General features: G+C 43.0%; 1 protein-coding gene and 1 long non-coding RNA gene across 12 annotated transcripts in view; one reads left to right on the top strand and one right to left on the bottom strand.

The window, feature by feature from the left end:
• Positions 1 to 19,288, bottom strand: part of LOC122771422 (myomegalin-like) — a 41,243-nt gene that overhangs the window by 14,820 nt on the left and 7,135 nt on the right. For 5 of the 11 annotated variants that reach the window (XM_044029016.1, XM_044029023.1, XM_044029000.1 and 2 more), the window contains exons 1-15: positions 5,640 to 7,649; positions 4,295 to 4,432; positions 4,099 to 4,218; positions 3,899 to 3,991; positions 3,185 to 3,409; positions 2,947 to 3,105; positions 2,758 to 2,859; positions 2,445 to 2,582; positions 2,173 to 2,352; positions 1,776 to 1,970; positions 1,518 to 1,700; positions 1,323 to 1,439; positions 1,152 to 1,232; positions 918 to 1,024; positions 668 to 810 (exon numbers count right to left, since the gene is read on the bottom strand). In XM_044029016.1, the coding sequence (XP_043884951.1) occupies positions 668 to 810; positions 918 to 1,024; positions 1,152 to 1,232; positions 1,323 to 1,439; positions 1,518 to 1,700; positions 1,776 to 1,970; positions 2,173 to 2,352; positions 2,445 to 2,582; positions 2,758 to 2,859; positions 2,947 to 3,105; positions 3,185 to 3,409; positions 3,899 to 3,991; positions 4,099 to 4,218; positions 4,295 to 4,432; positions 5,640 to 6,971 (3,313 nt within the window). In that variant the 5' untranslated portion in view covers positions 6,972 to 7,649. Of the gene's footprint in view, positions 1 to 667; positions 811 to 917; positions 1,025 to 1,151; positions 1,233 to 1,322; positions 1,440 to 1,517; positions 1,701 to 1,775; positions 1,971 to 2,172; positions 2,353 to 2,444; positions 2,583 to 2,757; positions 2,860 to 2,946; positions 3,106 to 3,184; positions 3,410 to 3,898; positions 3,992 to 4,098; positions 4,219 to 4,294; positions 4,433 to 5,639; positions 7,650 to 11,632; positions 11,687 to 12,113; positions 12,271 to 12,846; positions 13,005 to 13,105; positions 13,230 to 15,251; positions 15,329 to 19,288 lie in introns of those variants that run through there. The other 6 variants (XM_044029065.1, XM_044029032.1, XM_044029048.1 and 3 more) reach the window with 3 other exon arrangements.
• On the top strand, positions 7,719 to 12,163 carry LOC122771516. The gene is made up of 3 exons (XR_006360610.1): positions 7,719 to 7,780; positions 9,576 to 9,724; positions 12,101 to 12,163. It is a non-coding gene; the product is annotated as an uncharacterized LOC122771516 (long non-coding RNA).

Genomic DNA, 19,288 nt, shown 5'->3' on the forward strand with positions numbered 1-19,288 from the left:
GAGTGCGAATGAAAGCAAAAAAAAGCAAAGGTCCAACTAAGCTGCGGGGAATGACTCAGTCATCTTTTTTTTTGATTTGTTGTTTCTTTTGGTGAGGGGGGGGGCGTGTTACGTGTGCACGTCCGGTTCACAAACAAGATGATATAAAATAAATGAGGGATGGTGAGACGTTTCAAGGCATGAGCTTGAGTTTCTCCACAAGACGTGACTTCACTGTGACAGTAAGGCCGGACGCTGAGAGACAGTACACAGAAATGGCAGTACAGAACAGTCACACTGCAAAGAAACACGCAGGCAGTTTTCATAAAACAAGATAAAAAAAACTTTTCCACACCACACTCACTGAATATATTAAGAAATAAAAACTCTGAGTTGCATGTTGTCACTTCATACTGGGTGAGATTAACGTGAGCACACAGCTGTGAGCAGTACTTGTGCTATGTGAAGCTTTCTGTAGCCTACACTGACGGTCATTTTCATTTCCACTCAACACTCTATGTTATTTCTCATGAGGTTTTTGTTTCCATCATAACAATGACCGTCAGTGGCTACAGGCTGCTTCCTCTCAACATACAACTGCCACCACACGTCGTGCTGTTGTGACATCACTGAATGTTAGTAACAGCGGCCCCTGCAGGCCTGGATGCTCCACCCCGCCTGTCCCCACCTCCAAAGTCAGGCTGCCGCTTGGCTGCCCTTTCCAGTGCCAGGGCCATGTTACAGGTCCTGGCCAGGACTTCCTCCAACTGTCCACGCAGTGCCTGCACTGAGTCTAGCTCAGTGTGGAGTGCCTGGATCTTCTCTGAGCTGCTGCCACGAGGAGGAGAGGAAAGAGAAGCATTTTAGGGCATACATTATAAATTATTCAAATTAAAAAAAAAAAAAGAAAAAGAAAAAAAGGTTATACGTTTCTCTACCTGTCACTCTTGTTGTGCACATGCATGAGATTCTGGTATAGTCTCTTCTCTGCCCTCAGGGCATCATTCAGCTTGTTGTACTCTGATACAAGCTGCTCCAGCACGCACTGAGTCAGATTGGTAGACAGGGTCGGGGTCGAGAAGGACAGAGATATATAAATAAATAAATCTGTCGTTCTGTGTCAGTACTCCTAAAAACAGTGTAATTGGCTGCAGGATGAAGACAAATCTTACTTGCTGATCACCGCTGGCTTTTTGGGCATCTCCTTGGACTTGCTGGTGAGCCAAAGATAAATGCAGAGCAGAGAGCTCCTCCTGCAAGGCGAGGGAATAAAGATGGGACTTGTAGCTGTCAGAATGAAAATTATACACAAGGACAATGGTTATGCATGATCTCACACATACCTGAGCCGCCCGCTCCTTCTTCATTGCCAGTTGCAGCTCCTCCTGTAGAGCCTTCATCTCTCCGTCACTCTCTTTAGATGACAGCTGCATCGCCTCTTCCTGGCTCTGCATCAGCTCCTAGTGAGAAAAAGTACACTGTGAAGATCAGGCATCCAGGAGACGGAGGAGGAAAAACAATCATGCACGGAATGGTACCTTGATGAAGGCCTCCTTCTCTTTGAGCAGACCCCGCAGATGCTCCGTCTCTCCTCCCATGTCTCTCTCCTTGTCCCGTCTCACCTCGCACAGCTCCTGTTCTTTAAGCGACAGTTGGCTGCGCAGCTCCTGCAGCTGGCTGCTCCGCTCGCTGATCACTAAGGACAGTCTGTAGGTGTGGTCCTGGAGAGAGGAGGCGTGAAGCGGTTAAAGGTTTTCAAAATGTCTTTTTGTGAAAGTACCAGCGACATGGTCTACCTGCAGATACTGGTCTTTGGAGCTGAGCGCGTTGAACAGATCCTGGACCTGTGCTTGGTGATGATTAGACTGGCGGCTACGGTCAGACAGCAGCTCCTGGAACAGTTTCTCCTTCAGGGCCAGACGAGCCTTCAGCTCCTCCACAATATCAGTGGGACCAGACTGAACTCGGGCAATTAGGGCTGCCGTCAGGTCCTGCACACAAAGAGACAGCGAGAAAAGAAAGAGACAGAAATAAAGAGAGGGAGAGAGAGTGAAGGCTTTATGGCTTTTATTGTCCTTGAATTGTTTGGTGTGTCCTTTTCAAAGCCCTTGAAAACCAGCTCAGGTAGACAAACCTGTGTTACTTGTCTTCACTTTCACGTTAAATGTGTGTGTGTGTGTGTGTGTGTGTTACCTGGGTCTCCTGGCTGTGGCTCTGCAGAGTTGCCTGCAGCTGCTTGATGATGGTCTCTTTTTCTCTCAGTGTGTTTCTCTCCTGCTCTTCACTCTGCTGCTTCAGCCACTGCAGGTTCCTGTAGGCCTCTGCCGCCTGCTCCAGCTCTAGCTCTTTACTACGCACCAAACCATCCAGACTCTGACAGAATAGTCATGGGACAGGTGTGAAAATGTACGCCTGGAATGTGCAACTCTCAGGGCTCATCTTTGTATCGAGTGTAATAAGCATACCGTGATGGTCTCTTCGTTGTTGGACAGGATGCAGCGCAGTCTCTCCAAGTCCCGTTCCTTCTCCCTGAGGGCCAGTTGGAGCCTCCTCACCTGACCCTCACGCTCCTCCAGACTGCGGAACTTGTCGTCGATGGAGCGCTGCAGACAGCGAGGGGAGGGAGAAAAATCACACTGCTGCTATTTTTGTTCACCCTAGACTGATAGTCATTGTGTTCCACACAGTGTTTAGCTTTGTAGACCAATATGAACAATGATCTTTGACATGTGGACTTGTCTTTTCATTTTTAGGTGCGTGTGTGTATTTGTGTTTTACCTCCAAAGCCCTGTCTCTATCTTTAATCCGCTCTCTTAGTTTCTCCAGCAGGGCATCTCTTGATTTGGAGTTTGCTGTTGTTTCCAGCATATCCGAGTATTCCTATAAAGATATGAGAGACATCAGATATCTGTACATGTGTGCATACCTTTGTCTCCACATACTATAGGCATGCACAAGGTGCATTACTTGTAATTGCTGCTCCTTGTCTTGCAGAGAGTGCTTGAGTTGTGCAATGGTCTTGTCCTTTTCCTGCACCACAGAGACTTTCTCTGCCTCGCTCTCCTTCAGAGCGGCTTCTTTGGCCTGAAGCTCAGAGCGACTTTTCTGAAGGGCACAGTGCAAGTCCTGCAGCGCGGGGGACAGGGCATATTACATATGCTGCATTGTTCGCTCGCAATAACATGATGACAGACGCACTACTAACCTGGTTATGTTTTTCAGTGACCTCCCTGTGCTGCAGTGCCTCCTGTAGATCAGAGTTCAGTCTGTTCTTGAACCTCACTAAGTCGTCTCCTTGTCTCTGACTCTGTCTGAGACTCCGCTGGCTGGCCTCGAGCTCCAGCCCAAGGGTGAACAGCGAACTCTGCATGCCCACCAACTCGCCCTGCAGCTGGGCGAGGGTCAAGGACTCGCTGACCCCCTCTGGAACCTAGAAATGGAATGACAACAGATCAAGGTCACACAGACAGAATCAAATCCAATTTTCATCCAAAAGAATAATTCTGGATTCGCACCTCTAGTAAGTCGTCATGACATGGTTCTGATGACTCATCTTGTACTCAAGTGTGCCTGTGCCACCCCAACCTGACATATTCTGATGCATCAACTACATTATGCAGATGAGCCTGCATCGTTCGAGTCTCTACCTCCTCAACAGCTCCTCTGGCATTATTATCATCATCCTCCTCCTCAGAAACATGACTCACAGCTTACTCCTCTGATAACACAGTAGATGTACTGTAGGAGATGTGAGTGAGTAGTGTCTTCCATGTTCACCCATGAGTCGTAGCTGCAGCAGTAGCGCCACTGGAGACTAGTGCCGCTCGCCGCTTGTTTTCACCAAAAACATGCAAATATGCAGAAGCTACTCATGCTCCAAGAGCAACGTCATGATGTCTTTGTGTTAATCAGGCCTTACCTTGCATTGCGTGAGCTGGTTGCGATGGGCTATTTCTTGCAGCTTGCACAGAGTGGCGTTTTGCCCTTCGATGAGTTGATACAGCTCCTGAGCCTGACACCACAGTGAATCGCATGTATGAGCACTTTCTCAACAAGAACACGTTCCATATCTTGTATATCTTCCTGCCCTTTTATTCAAAAAAACAGCAACACACGCACCTCACTGTCTTTTGTACCAATAGACTCGGTGAGGCCCTGGATGGTTCTCTCCTGACTGTGAGCCGCCTGGCGAAGTGAACGCAGCTCACACTCCATTTCATTCAGCTTTTCCTGCAGCTTCTGCAGACAGAAACAGAGGTCATTGTTAGGTCTTCAAACAAATTCAACTGTAATGTGGCGCTTCCATGTGTCATACCATGTTATTGGCCTCGCTCTCATGGATCTTGGCCTGCAGGGACTGGACCTGGAGCTGGGCCTTCTGCAGCTCACTCACACACTGACCGGCCGCACACTCATACTGGTTCAGCTGGCTTTGCTGCTCCTCGACAAGACTCTGGAACGAGGACAATAATGCAGGAAGTGAGAGTTAACAGACACCAAATCGACAAACTGCTGGCTTTGTAATGTGACCAATATTTTGAGGCCAGGGGCTGCTTCATTTTCACAGTGGGTTGTGTAAGACTGTGCTCATTCATGTGTGGACTTTATAAAAGGCTTAGATGCAGAGAGAACCTCTTGAGTGGTGCGTGAGCATCTGCACGCATGAGTTAGCACATCTCAGTGGGTTCAAACTGCATTGTGCTACTATTGTCTTTACATAACCAGTGTTAAACAGTGCCAACTCTCAAAAGCTAAGAGGACAGAAAACAATATGATGCACTCTGACTTAAACATCTATTCATGGAGATGTCATTGCATATAGATGAGATTAAATAATGATACTGTAGTAGCCATGACAGGGAGGTCTGACATTGCGTGGATCACTTTGCCTCAAGGTCTCCGAGTGAAAATAGGCCAGTGGTGGGGTCACTTTGTGTTACCGTCTCCCCGCATCTAACCTACTTCAGTCAGCCGTCCCTTCACCAACATCACACACTCTTATTAAATATTCCTAGTCCTAGTAAAATTATCGCTGTTTCAACACTGTGGCAATAAAAAGATAAATATTAACTTAGCTTAGCTTTTTTTTTTTTTGCATCTTTGTGTTTGTGTATTGAGGCAGAAAATCCTGTGCTGCAACATCATTTATAACTGGAAAAACAGGGAGACTTTTTTGTCTGCAGGCTGTGTTCATGCTGCAGAGTATTCAACAGCATCATATTATGTCACTGTGGATCCATCAATTTTTACGCTATATTCTGTATTTTCTACTTTGTTGCCATGACCACTGACCCCTTAGTGCACACATACGCTATAAGGTAATTAGGTCATGTTGTGTGTCACTGCTTACCCACACACCTGAGCACTCACGTTATGAATTGAATCACAGACAACTCTGCAAAAAGCCCACTACAGTTTACATGCTCATGAGGAAAAGCTTTTCAGTGACTGACAGCTGGATCATATGGCTAACCCAGCTTAAAAATGGTGAAAATGATCATTTTGTGGGACGGCGTCACTGTTTGTATGTCAAACATCCAAGCCTGTTAGGGTGGTTTAGTGTTGCAGATAATGCAGACTATCCCTCCCACACCAAGTGCTATCATTCTACAGTAGTGGAAGACTTCAGCCTCATCACTATCCTCATCAAGGTTTAATACCTGGTGGGGAGGTGGGCGAGGATACTCTTTGTACAAATCTTCAAAAAGATCCGCCATGTAAGCCATGTTCAGATCCTGTTCCAGCTTGATCAGAGGGGTCTCCAGCCCAGGCACTGGCATGCTGTTGTCTCTTTCCTTGTCTGGAGTTCCATAAGTAATTCCAAAGGCAGGATCCGAGTATCCCAGCCTTGTGCCTCCATTACTGAAGCTCCGTCTGAGCAGTACTGGCAGTTTGCTCCCCTTGGAGGTCCTGACTGGCCGGTAGATGCTATAGCTCTGCAGCAAACACAGGGACAGAGAGAGGCTGAGCCCAGATGAGGACTGACTGTGTGGGGCTCCCATGTGCTCTTCAGAGAGGGAGTCAAATATCCGGTCATCCATGGGTTCCCTAGGGGAACTCAGAGGACCATCTGTTATGGCTGTAGGCTGGACATACTCCTCAGCTGTCTCCAGAGATGTTACAGAGGGGCTGGAGCTGGCATGTCCAGCCAGTGTGCGATCACTGTCTGATCTCCTTGAGGGGTCCTGAGAACCAGGGACCAGAGTTAAAGAAGATGGGGGTTCTTCTGAATTGTCCACACTTTTTCTGTCTTCTTCTTCTTCTTCAGCAGTTCCCACCCCTCCAACCACACTGCCTCCGATAACACTGGCTGAATATCTGGTTGACGGGCCACATGAAATACTCCGTGCCAACTTCCTGGGCACCTTACAAACAGCCTCATAATCAGAGTCTGTCACTCTCCAGTAGGAACATCCTTGGCACCTCCTGGGAGTGCTGGACAGACAGCGTTGTGAGCCTGCAACTGTAACCTCTGACCCTGGACCTGCTGGGTGGTGGTGGTGGTGGTGATGGTGACAGTCCAGGCTGTCGTCAGCCCAAGACTCGTACAAAGAGTAGACCATGTCGTCCTGGAGCAGGGCACAGTACTTTGCATGAGCGAGGCCTGAAAAGTCCACCATGCCATCAACTGGCCCTTCTTCGCCTCCACCCACTGTTACAGCTCCATCCTCGGAATTTGTTTTCCGATAGAGTCCACCGATGCACTGTCTCAGTCTATGTTTCTCCTGCAGGAGCCGCTGCAACCTTTCGATGGACAGGGCCTCCACACGAGCAATGACCGTGTCAAAGCGGTACATGCGGTCCAGCATGAAGGTGCATTTGGAGCAGGCGAACTCTCCACGGCCGTCCCGGGTCAGCTCTTTCCCCAGAGCGTGGGACAGCAGCACCTGCAGGTTGAGTTTGGCGGTCGGGTGGAAAATCCATCGCCTCTGGTTACCGCAGAGCTCACGGCCACAGATGCGACACGTTTCCTTCATCTTGAGATCAAGCATTCCACAGGTTTATTCTCATCCAGGTTTGGAAAACAATGTCTCATTTGCTCTAGTGTGAAGACGCCTCGCTCATTATGAGGATTTCCATCCAAAAAAAACAGCACACACAAACATATCACAATAAAAGCTTGTGATGTAGAGGAAATCTTCCTTACAATGACAGTTCATTCAAAAACTTTAAGATAAATAAAAAGAGGTAGAAACAAAATAGGCTTGTACAAAATGGTAGCACAGGTGGTTGTTGTTGGTTGATGTTAATGAATGTCACGAACACTAAGACACTGTTGTGTCACCATCACCTCAGAATCACAGGATCATTTCCTGAAGGTGCAGGTGCGTGGGGAATAATGGCGCACACCCAGGTATACTAATGGTTTATGTTATCCGCAGAAATGTTCAACATTTCCCCGACAACAGAGCACCGCACAATCCTCTGCATCATCACGGACACACGCGCTGCACCGCACCGCTGCTGTCACGTCCATCACCAGCAGTGATCGATAATAATCCACTGCCCTTTAGACGGACACGGAGCAATAACAAGCGTCCCGGGACGGTCGTCTGAGTCTTTCCCCGGTATCTGCGTCGGAAGAACGGACTCCTCATTTATTCCAGTGCCGCCACCGACCACCACAGACGGAGACACGGAGACCGCGAGCCTGAGCTGCGCGCGGACGGAGATCCTTCGGGCAGATAAGGCTGTGGCTGGCTCGACCAGACCTGCAGCGGCGGAGCGAACTATTCAGGAAACACGGGGGTGGGGAAGCCCGGTGCAATCCTACACGGAGGAGGACGATTTAACATTCACTGTGAGTCCTACTCACTGATACGTATTTAATGTGACACGCAATGACGAATGGAGCACAGATACAGCGAAGATAAGCTTCATTTGGTGGTTTATTGTTAAAAAAGAAGGAGCGTTGTTCCCCTGGGAGTCTGTAACTTCCCCCTGCCCGGTTCGCCTCACTGAACAGCTCAAAACTGAGTAGCATCATGGTGATGATGACATTAGTGACGCCCTGAAAATTAAATACAACTGAGACTTAGACATATAATCTGTCTTCAAATATCTACTCATTGTAACAATATTTATTATTGTATAGTATTTTACCTTATACTTATTGTAATATGCTATTTAAATACATTAGAATAAATACATTATTTTAAGACCAATCTATTTTTAAAACATTAACATATTAATCAATAATCCTTAATCCGTTACAGCACTGATTCCAACTAAAAATCTACTTTCACAAAATGGTCAGTCACCATGACAACACATGGCCTAATAACTACACTTTAGAAACTACTGGTGTATGTAACTAACAATTGTATATAGAACTGCACACTATTTTGAACTACAAAGCACACCAACTGGTTTAATCAAAGATAATAATGATTAGGTTATGATATATAAATACAGGAATAAATACAGGACTGGTTCATAACTAAATACATAATTAAATGATCTGTCCTAATTGAAACAATTGACAAAAATGGAATTTAATATGTAGAAGATATAATATACAGTTTAGTCATACTGCTTTGTGTATTAGTTTTGATAGGCTGGTGTAACTTCACCAGCACAGAGTGTAAAACATGCTCTTGCTTCAGGATTATTGTTGTCAATATTTCCTGTCGTCATGGTGCAGATATTTCAGTGGCACTTTGACTGTGACGATCCCACAGCCAGGTCTTTCTCTTGCATTTGACTGTGCATCTTTGTCCCTGCAGTGACCACAGTTTTTGTTTTCCTGAGGGCGCACATGGGTCCCGGATCATGCAGCTACAGTGTGACTTCCCCTCAGATAAAACATGGAAAAACATCCAGTGACGTTCGTTCATACGCTTTCACCCTGAAAGCGCTTCCTGGTGTTTCAGGACAGAGTCCATAAGTCTGCTTTGTGGTCCTCGATTATTGATTATTTGAAGTTTAATTCATAGGCTTAAGTCACTTTCAAGGCAGATATTTTACAAGAGTAATGTAAGAGGAATCCAGCTGAATTAAAAAAGCAATTTTTCAAGTGTTAAAACGGCAGCTGGAACCAATCCAGCACCAAGACAGTTTTTGTAACCTGATGTTCACAGATGTCACCTGCAATCAGGCACCTCCTGGACGATGTGGGTGTCCACTCATACGTGCTGTGCTTTCATAACATGAAAGTAGCAATTGGGACCATTAACTCCTCAGAAAAATGTTAAGAAATGTGAGAAGTAGGCATTTTCCCCATAGACTTTGTCTTTTTGCATTTACTGGAGTTGCTCCCCCGTGAATATCCAATAAATTCTCACTGGGTTCGTCCTCAGCCAGCAAACCAGGAGACAACAATTCCCACTCACTCCATCTAACCTAACTCCACTCTACATGTCTTTGGACTGTGAGAAGAAGCCGGAGAAAACCCATGCATACTGTACACAGAAAGGCTTCAGTTTAACCAGGATTCATACACATGAACCTTCTTGCGATGAGGCACCAGCGCTGGACACAGCCCAGCCATGAACATTCTGTGCTAAATAATAATTAATGTTTATACATGTCTACATTATAAAGTGCATTTCAAAAAGTGTTTTAACAATCAATCCTGGCTCTTGTTTTCTTCCCAGCCCGTGGAACTAATTAGGAGCCTTTGTGGTGGGCGTCCCCCTGAAACGACACAACTTGATTTATCTGCATCGGGGGTCACAGATCACGTTAAGGTCAACCTGACCTATCGACAACCCCGCTGAAACCAGAGCCACAAAACTGCTAACCAGTAAGATGCCTGCATCACATGTGAAAGAGGGCACCCCATGGGAATGTGTCCACACACACACACACCCTGGTTTCCATCACTTCAGAAGACATTGCATTGACTGACATTCATTTCCTGGAGACTTTCACTCTCATCCTAACCCTGACCTCAGCCTCAGCTCAACATGTCTTCACCTTAAAATGTAGTCATTTATGTTATGGGGACTTGATTTTTGTCTCCATAAGGAAGACAGGTCCCCATAATGCCACTGTGTAAACAGATTTAGGTCCCCACAACATAAGGAATACCAGGCAAACACACACACACAGATCCTCACATGAACTTATGAATGTGTATATATATGATTTGTATGATACATTATATACATATACTGAATTATTGTTATTTTGTTGTTTTACAACAACGTGTTTTCCTCGCGTACATAAACCCTAAACATGCCAACACAACAGATTTTTCATCCTATGGAAATTATAATATAATAATAGCAAAAAGTCCCACCGTTACCTTGGCGACTACATGTCTTTCATAAACAGTGCATGTCCATGTCCATCATTGAACAAAGTGTGCAGTGGTGAGCACATTTACATACTTCATCCAAACCTGATTTACAAGTTAAAACATGGAGACAACAAATATACTGGCAAATAAACACTGTGACACATCCGGGCCATATCCAAATGACATGAACCAACACTACACTGGTTATGCTACAGTTATTGTTATGATTATTACTCTGGGTTGAGAGAGAGACAGAGAGAGACATGTATCTGGGGAGACATGTGTCCCGTGGGATGTCAGTGCAGGTGAAGCCTGTAAATGTAATGAGATTGTGGCACTTACACTGATGAAATAAATACTTTCACTGGGAGCATCGCGTAATACTCCTTCCGCCCGCAGGTGTGATAATCTCTGTCACTGTCGTGCTCCTGCTCTAAATGTGAGTTTTAGATGCACTTACTCATCAGGACAAAACTGTTTCACTGAATGTCTGTAGTCGTACACTCAAGCTGTGACAAGCTGAACACATTTTAATCAGCAAGCAATATCGCCGGAGAGAGAGAGACTGAGACTGATGTTGTACAACAAACACAGTCTATTATTGCTCTTGACAGTGAGGAGCTACAACAGATTGTTTGTTTTTACATTTAATCAATTATTTGGCTCCACCAACAACAAATAGACCATCGACAGAGCCGACTTGACTGTTGCCGAGCAACACAAACAACAAGCATACTCCTGCACACTAGTTTACTTTGTGTTCATTTATTGGGCAGCCTGAGGAAAAAAAAGTGCCTTTTGGTCATCTTTATGAATCTGGTAAATTACTAGATTATTCCAACAGTATGCTGCTCTTTTTTTGTGTCAATGGTGTATTATATTTCTCTGGTTTCCTCCCAACCCTTCCAACACATGCAGATTTAGGGATTAGGCAAATTGTAGAATAGACTGTATTGACTGAGTGGTGTATTATAAGTCATCATGTTCTGTATCCTGCTCCTTCCTTCATAATTCAACTCAAATGTTTATCCAGAAAAATGTTGTTCCTAACGATGTAGTATTAAACTAGCAAAAAAACAGTTGTAAATCATTTGCTCAGAATCAACTGTTGTAAAATAAATCATTTTCTTTCCGCGTGGTCCGTAAATGATCAGTGGGTGAAATGATTCAAATGCTGCTCGTGCCATGTTATATCTAAAGTCCTCAGCTCCTTACAATGCTATGTGTCACTTCTCCATAAGGAGGCAGAGTCTGTCCAATCCAGTGCTCTGCAGCTCTACAGTGATGTGAAAAGTGATGCTGCTCTGACACTCAGTGAAAGCAGACTGTGGGCCTAGCACGTGAAGAACAAAGAGCAAACGGTGTTTTGTTTACAACGACTGAAGAGATCCATCTCAGGGATTCACGTACCTGCATTTCCTCTTCGATGCGCAGCCTCTCTTGACCAAGTTCCTCCTGATAGTACTGTGAAAAAAAGAGAGGGGAGACTATAAATCTACTGTACATACTAAAATATACAGATACAGCAGTGGATAAATCAGATGACCTCATGTTTTTGGGGTTTATTTTTGGTGCGTGCGAGAGTATGTCGGTACGTTCATATGCATCTGCATACGTCAGCGTGTAAACTGTGACCTACACGAATAGCTGTTTAAAAAAAGGCAGAGGAATGTCACATATGCTCCATGAGCAGCCGGTCTGACCAGAAAAACATGTTGAAGAACGTGGTAATAATGAAAGTGTGGTGTAATTGATGTGTGTTCTTCACTCATATAACTGACATACTCTCCATGAAGGAGAAACTGTGTGTTAAAAGGCTTCCCCGGGTTATACAAAGGTATATGACAGTCTCTGTTGTTTGTTGTTTGTCACTTAAAGGGGACATCCATACCTCCACATCCTTGTCCTTCTGCAGCAGAGATGAAGACAGCTCCTGCACTTGTCCCTCCAGCTCTCCCACCCTGAGCGTGAGCGTCGTCTTCTCTCCGCTGAGCTCTGAGATGAGAGCCTCTTTGGAGCGAAGCTCTTTGGTCAGATCCTCTATCAACCTGAAGACAGACAGGAACAAGACAAGTCAGTGACACTTGAGCTTCTTTCACATTAAAATTAAGATCTTTGAAGGTAAAGCTGCTAAAAAAAGTCGTGAGTGGTTGTTTCTTTCATGACTGTGACACCTGTGTGTGAATTGTGTGTGTCAGAGGAAAAAAACAAACAAAATGGAAAACAGCACCATGCCTCGGTGATGGTGGCAACTTTTTTGTATCTTTAACTTTCATTGCTCTTTGAATCATTTTAATTTCACTTGATCTGATTGATAAAATACAGAGGATTGGGCGCTGTCCCAAGTTGTAAACATTGGCGGCAAACACTAATAGCTCTCGGCCAGAAGATGAATGTGCGTTACAGTGCAAATGAGGTATTGCTGCAAAAAAAAATGAAGCAAACAAATATAAACTTAGCTCCATCCCATTATTGCCGAGCGCAGCCAAAACCAATATTAAAACCTGCATACATTGCAATCATACGATCCAGAAGTTGATGAAAAACCCATTTTCCCAGGATTAAACACAATTTATGACGAGTGGTACTAGGATATTGGAGATGGATGTAGTTTGATATTGCACCTGTCTTTGTTGGTGCTGGATGGGGACAGGATGCTTGGAGGGCTCTCATCCTCTGGGATGTCCTCCATAGGGTTGTCTAAGGAGAGGACAGAGGCCTGGGAGTGTGATCCAGCCAGTGAGACCATCCGCTCTGCCTCGCTGCGTGCGAGCTGGGCCTCCTACAACACACACACACACACACACACAAGTGAAGTGGTTATAATCTGAAAGTCTGAGGAAGCTCTGCGTGACTTTAAACGGCTGAACGAGGGGGACTGACCTCCTGCAGGAGCTGAATCTTGGTCTCAAGCACTTGCTGCATGTGATCGATTTCCTGCTGTCTCTCCTGACATCTTCTCTGCAGCTCTGCTTCATTGTGATTGGTCAAGCTCTCTGCAGATGTGCTATCAACGAGAAAGACTTAATAAGTCTCAAACGAATAAGTTAAACAATAAGAGAAATCAGTCAGATAGACAGTAGTGACAAAGGTTTGAACTAGGCCTGAACGAGTTTGAATAAATATCTAATTGCGATTGTTTTTGACAGGAATCCAAAAGGCATATTTGAAAGGATTACTTAAGCAGGATTCAACCAGACACTTATATGACTTAAGTGAAGGTTCAAAGAATGTATTTTAGTGGTAAATCATTAGCTGTACCATCCCGGAGGAGAAGTCATAAATTCATGATGAATATTTGATGCCTTAAAACATCCCGTGTCTTTGTCTTCTCCAACAACTGCAGCTCATGACGTAAGTGTTTATCTCATGTCTTTGGATTCCAACGGTGCGAGCATCTGTCTATATCACTTAGTCCTCCAACAATCCCAGAATTCCCTCTCCCAGAATGGCACACGCCACTCTGTCGCCCATGACTCCCGTTCTGGACGCTCTCGACATACATTTTTAACTCGGTCCACCACATGCAACAGCTCAAATAACTGAGATATTCTGAACCAGTCTGAGTAATACCAAAGTCTGTCTCATGGACACGTGTCCTTTATGTGTAGTGGACGAGATCTTCAGTCTGGGTTTACAGCACCGGGGTGTTTTAGCAAGAGAGGCTTTCTTTGAAGTGAAAATTAGAATATGTTGTGATTAAAGGTTGATGACGGAAGATCAATGTATTTACTTCTTTTTACATCAAATTTACAATGTTTTCCATTTATGGATGAGGATAGATGAGCTGTAAATTACCATTTTTTTCTCCCAAAAATGTATTTATTATAATAATATAACATTTAATAATCTGAATAAAATAATGGGATCAGTCATGGCCATTAAAACTGAAATCGGACCAAAGAAAATATATTGGAAAATAAAAAAAAGGACTAAAAAACACTCATAAACCATTGCAAATGACACCTTTTCAGCACCTTGTCATGAATCTAAACTTGTATTTGATAAGGTATTGTAGTATATTGTAATTTATGCAGAAAAGGTGCACATGGTTCTGTTAATGTAATGTTAATGCTAAAAATCTGATTTTTGCAGTTGTGGTAAACATTGCCACGGTAACGATGAGCTCCACCAATCAGACACATCACTGTTCCAGCTGAACTTTGACACGACTGAAAATGTGTTTTTCATGAAACACATTTTCGAGGGGTCTGTTATGTGAGTATAGCAGAAAGTCCGTTTTCTCACATCAGGTAACATAAAACCAAAGTAAAGGATGTGCAGGAAGGGAGCGACAACAGCGACTAAAATAGAGACAAGTAATGAGAGCCTGTGTATCTTTTTTGCAAATGATGCCAATGATGATGCTGATGAATTTAAAGTTCAACAAGCATGACCTTTAACCAGCATCTGTCAACACTTTCAGTAGCGAGTAATGATTCTCTCTTCATGTCAGAGTCGTTCAGGGCCGACAGTCGCGGGGTGTGAGGACAATACTGTGTGAGTGTCAGCAAAAGCTTCAACAATGTCTTCACATCTAAGATTATTAACGCCCTGCAGCATTTTCAGGCTCACACCAGTGTTTCCCTCACTATAAAATGACAACATGGAGTAAAATCAAACTTGTATAAAAGACATCATCACATCATGCAGACATAACTAACCGTTTATACAACAATCCGAGTCAGGAGGTTGTTATTAGATTAAACAATTGAACAACAATAAAACACGACCTACGTAGAGAATCCCAGCTTAAACACGACCGCTACCTTCCATGGAGGAAAGTGCACAACCACACATATCAGACACGCGACAGATAAATACTGAACACAGCAGATATTTCATCTGCGTTGTAAATATCCTAATCCGCTGCAGTAATTTGTTGAGAGTATGTGCCCGATGCACACTATACACTGCACTAAGAAAACAATGATGTAACGGGACGTATTTATACACACTGTCGTTGGTCTAGTCTGTGGTTAGACTGAAGGTCACACTGACAGAGTAGAGGATTAGTATTAATACATACAGGGCTTTGTCCAGAAGCTGCTGTTTTTCCTGGAGCTCCTGCTTCAAGCTCTCTACTTCCACTTTCAGCTCGATGTTCTGCAACAGACGAAGAAGAACAGTGAAGTCAGTCAATCATCGTTATTATTCGACATGGTCCTCCCACTTTGTCTGTGCACCACCAGACGTTCTCAGCATATTATTTGTCCACAGGCACATTCACAACATATGGCACTAAGACTTTCTAATATAAAGAAAACAAACTGCAAGTTAATCTGCACAACTTAAATTGTCATTATAGCCACTGCATCTGGCACAATGCTTATTAACACAATTAGTGTATGTAGTTTTACTCTTGCCTTTTAGTTTTCAGTGCCATCTGTGACTGTCTAAGTGGACGAGAAAATACTTGAAATCTTCAAGAAATCTTTCACCCACTCACAATCAGGACTGTGGTACCGATATCAGACACTGGAGTATCTACCAATACCAATATTATTCCGACACAGTCATTTTAGAGCATTTATGAACGCACAAAGCTGTGAACAACACATTTGTGCTGAGTCATTTCAACATTTGTGTAACAAATATCAAGAAAACAGCCCAAACTTGACTCAGCTAAAATGGTTTTGCTGCTTTTTATGTTCATTTTTACAGTCTATGTAGGATTTTTGGATTGTATCGAATTCTACATTTTTATCTGTCCGATATCCGATCCAGTGATTTTGACCAATATTAGACCGATACTGATACAGATACTGACCGATACCGATTCCCATCCCTACAATATAGCAAAACTGAATTCATTTGGATTGCCTCAAATCTTTATGAGGATAATACATGTCAAATGTTGCAGGTACAGTCCGTCTTCCTGTCTAAACCTGAGAAGTAATCATTGTTTCTATCTTCACTGTGTTTGTCCGAATCTCATCCTCCTTTTTTCTTCTTCTTCTTCTCTGGTGTTGTTGCTGTGTGAATCCCGGCTGGTGGGTGTTGTGTATCATTAGCATCTGACCGTGCTGTCATGGCTGGTATATTTAGAGCTGGAGGACTCGGGGCAGCTCAGATACTCAGCACTGAGAGTCCAAAGGCTAAACTCTGCAGTTTGTTTACCTGCTTGGCTCCATGGGGGGACATTTGTGGGCCAATCAGAACTCTTACAGTGGATTAGAAGATTTAAACAGTGGGGAATGGTGGGGCCCATTCTTTCCATTCTGACCTTAGAGAGAGAACAGTTTATCTGTCGGTCTGAGTGATGCACTCAGATCAGATAATTGCTGTTATTGCTTCAGCCACCAACAGTGTGTTACTGCAGCTCAGATTTGTCTCCATGCTAGAAATGTTGGACATGCATGTCCAAGTCTGCTGTCCTCCCACTGTCCCTGTCCCTATATGTTCGTGCCGTAACCCTCTTAGAATGAAATCAACCTAACTTTTTTTTTTAAACAACCATATTTCTGAAAGTCTCTATGAATGCTCAACACAACATATACACATAGTACAGGTACATTTGTCCTGCACATGTGACTAGAGAACACATGGTGTTCCAATCAATGCAAATAAAAGACACTTATTTTGGTTCATATTCAACAGTCAAGACAAATACAAAAGCAGAAATGAAAAATAATACATGCATTTAAATTAAATAAACTTCTGCATTTTTTTTCTTGAATAGTAAACTAGGCTGAGTGTAGGCTGAAGAAGAAGAACTGAATACATTAACATTTCCAGTGTTGGGAACCAAACCTTTGCTTATTATGAAAATAATCATTAGTTGCAGCCCTACATGCAACATATGTAGCATTCCGCAAAGCTAATTATAGCAACTGCTAATCCAAGTGCTTCAACAATAAATAATGTAGCACACATGTGAGATGTCCATGTATTTCTCTGTCTGTGTCAAAGTGGTTTACACTAAGAGAGACATAGTCCCATCTTGAAAACAACTCTAAATATAGACAGTTAGACCCATCACAGTGCACCTGCTATTCCTGTCCCTCCTGGCCTGTTGGGCCTCAGCAACAGATTCACTAATAACCATTCAGTGAAGGAGGAGAAAGATGACTGCACTGACACATACGTATATCATCGTACATCAGTGTATCACACACATACCTGTATAAGCATAATCATTCTGCTTTATTATGGAGATAAGATTAATATCTGGTCCAGTGTGTAACATTTTGGAGCGTTTATTGGCAGAAATTGAACATAAATATATGTACAATAGTGTATAATCACTTTGTAGCTTTGACATAGGTTGCTTTACAGAGGCAGCCAGCTTGTGCTGCCATGTTTCTGCAGGAGAAATAAATAACTTTCTTACAACCTGCAGTTTTACTGTTAAACCTCAGTCATTCTTACACACTGGACCTTCAACTTTAACTGACATGAAACATTATCATTTTAAAGTAAAAAAAAAAAGTATATATATATATTATGTACAAATGATTTGCTTAACATCTATGCAAAAGTAATACCAGTCAAATCAGATAAAATATACTTTATGACACAATTATTTTGGGGGGCAATAGTGGGTAACAACAGCTGCCGAACAATAGACAGCAGACAACAAACAGCCAGCAAAGAACATACAATACACATGATATAAATAAGACAGCATACAAATGAATATTGCCCCTGCTCTTAATAAATACCTTTGGTACTGGTACTTTAAAACCAACATAACAATTTACTACCATTTATTTCAAATAGCATGCCTAAATCGTAATGTGAGTATTGAAGTGATTTGACTGAATTTACAAAATAAGCCATTGCAATACATCCTACAGTGAAAGGATACACACACACACACACACACACGTAACAAAGTGTGTCTTGTGTCATATTGATCCTCGTAAGCATACATGTGCTAAATAAATCAGTGGAGTCAAGCCGGCTCTATAAATAGTGTCGGGGAGAGATCACTATGTTCCTACGAGCAGCTCAGGTCTGATAACACAATGGTGCAATGATTAAGTCTCCAATAAAAAAAAGTGATTACAATGATTAACGTTCAGCCACTGTGGGTTAGGGTTAGGGGTTAGGGTCAAATCAATAAATACTCAAAATGAATAAATAAGTACTGAAATAATTAGATTTATTCATTCATTCATTTATTTCTCTTACTCATTTATTTATTCACACATGTATTTATGTTGGTATTTCTGTGTCCTATGCAAATGAAGTAGGAGGGTCTGGGGCTCAGTCTAGAGCAGGATTGGTTACAGATCTGAGTCAGTTCGACTACTTCTGCCTGGCTCAGAAAACAGTTCTCTGTAGATCTTGTAGATAAAATATAAAAAAGTGCACTAGCAGCACCATATGAGTTATTTTTTCATGCTCCATGCACTTTACATAGTCAGTGCTGATAAACAGTAACTATGGACATTAAGAGTCTGGACATCGAGGACTTGTTCAGCTGATGTTTCATTTTCTCATACCATGTCAATTAGCTGCAGGGATTTGGAATGAAGGGAGGAGGGAAGAGTTTGAAATGCTCCGAGTGGCTCATGTAAACAGACATTAGCTGAGCAGGGTCACCTTGTTGTCGGTGCACACTACACACACTCAAACACTCAGCTCTATTTACTGTTCAAGGCAGAAATGTTGCCCTATTTTTCTGCCACACTCCTCTCTACAAAAGCTCCAAACATGGAGTTGTGTTGTTGTTTGGCAGCAGAGGTCGTTGCAGAGATATAATATAAAAATCACACTGGAACAAATGTATGTATTTCAATAGAGCAGTAGGATCTTTGTTGGAAAGGGACATTACTAAAGATAAATATGAAAAATGTAGGACTGTAACTTTTTTTTAAAGTATAACTATTGTTTCTGTAACTGTGTAATCTATTAAATATAAAATAATATTGACTTAACCTATAAAGAAAGAGCTATAAAAGGTACTTAAACATGTTTAACATGTTTAATGATTAAAACATGTTTTTAATCATTTCTGCCACATGTCAGTCTGTCTGAGAAATCCTTTATGTCTGTCTTAATAAAGGACATTCAATTGTCATAAACCTCAGTATAAGACGACAAAACACTGCCACAGAA

Source organism: Solea senegalensis, linkage group LG1 (assembly GCF_019176455.1).
Source record: "Solea senegalensis isolate Sse05_10M linkage group LG1, IFAPA_SoseM_1, whole genome shotgun sequence".
NCBI lineage: Eukaryota > Metazoa > Chordata > Actinopteri > Pleuronectiformes > Soleidae > Solea > Solea senegalensis.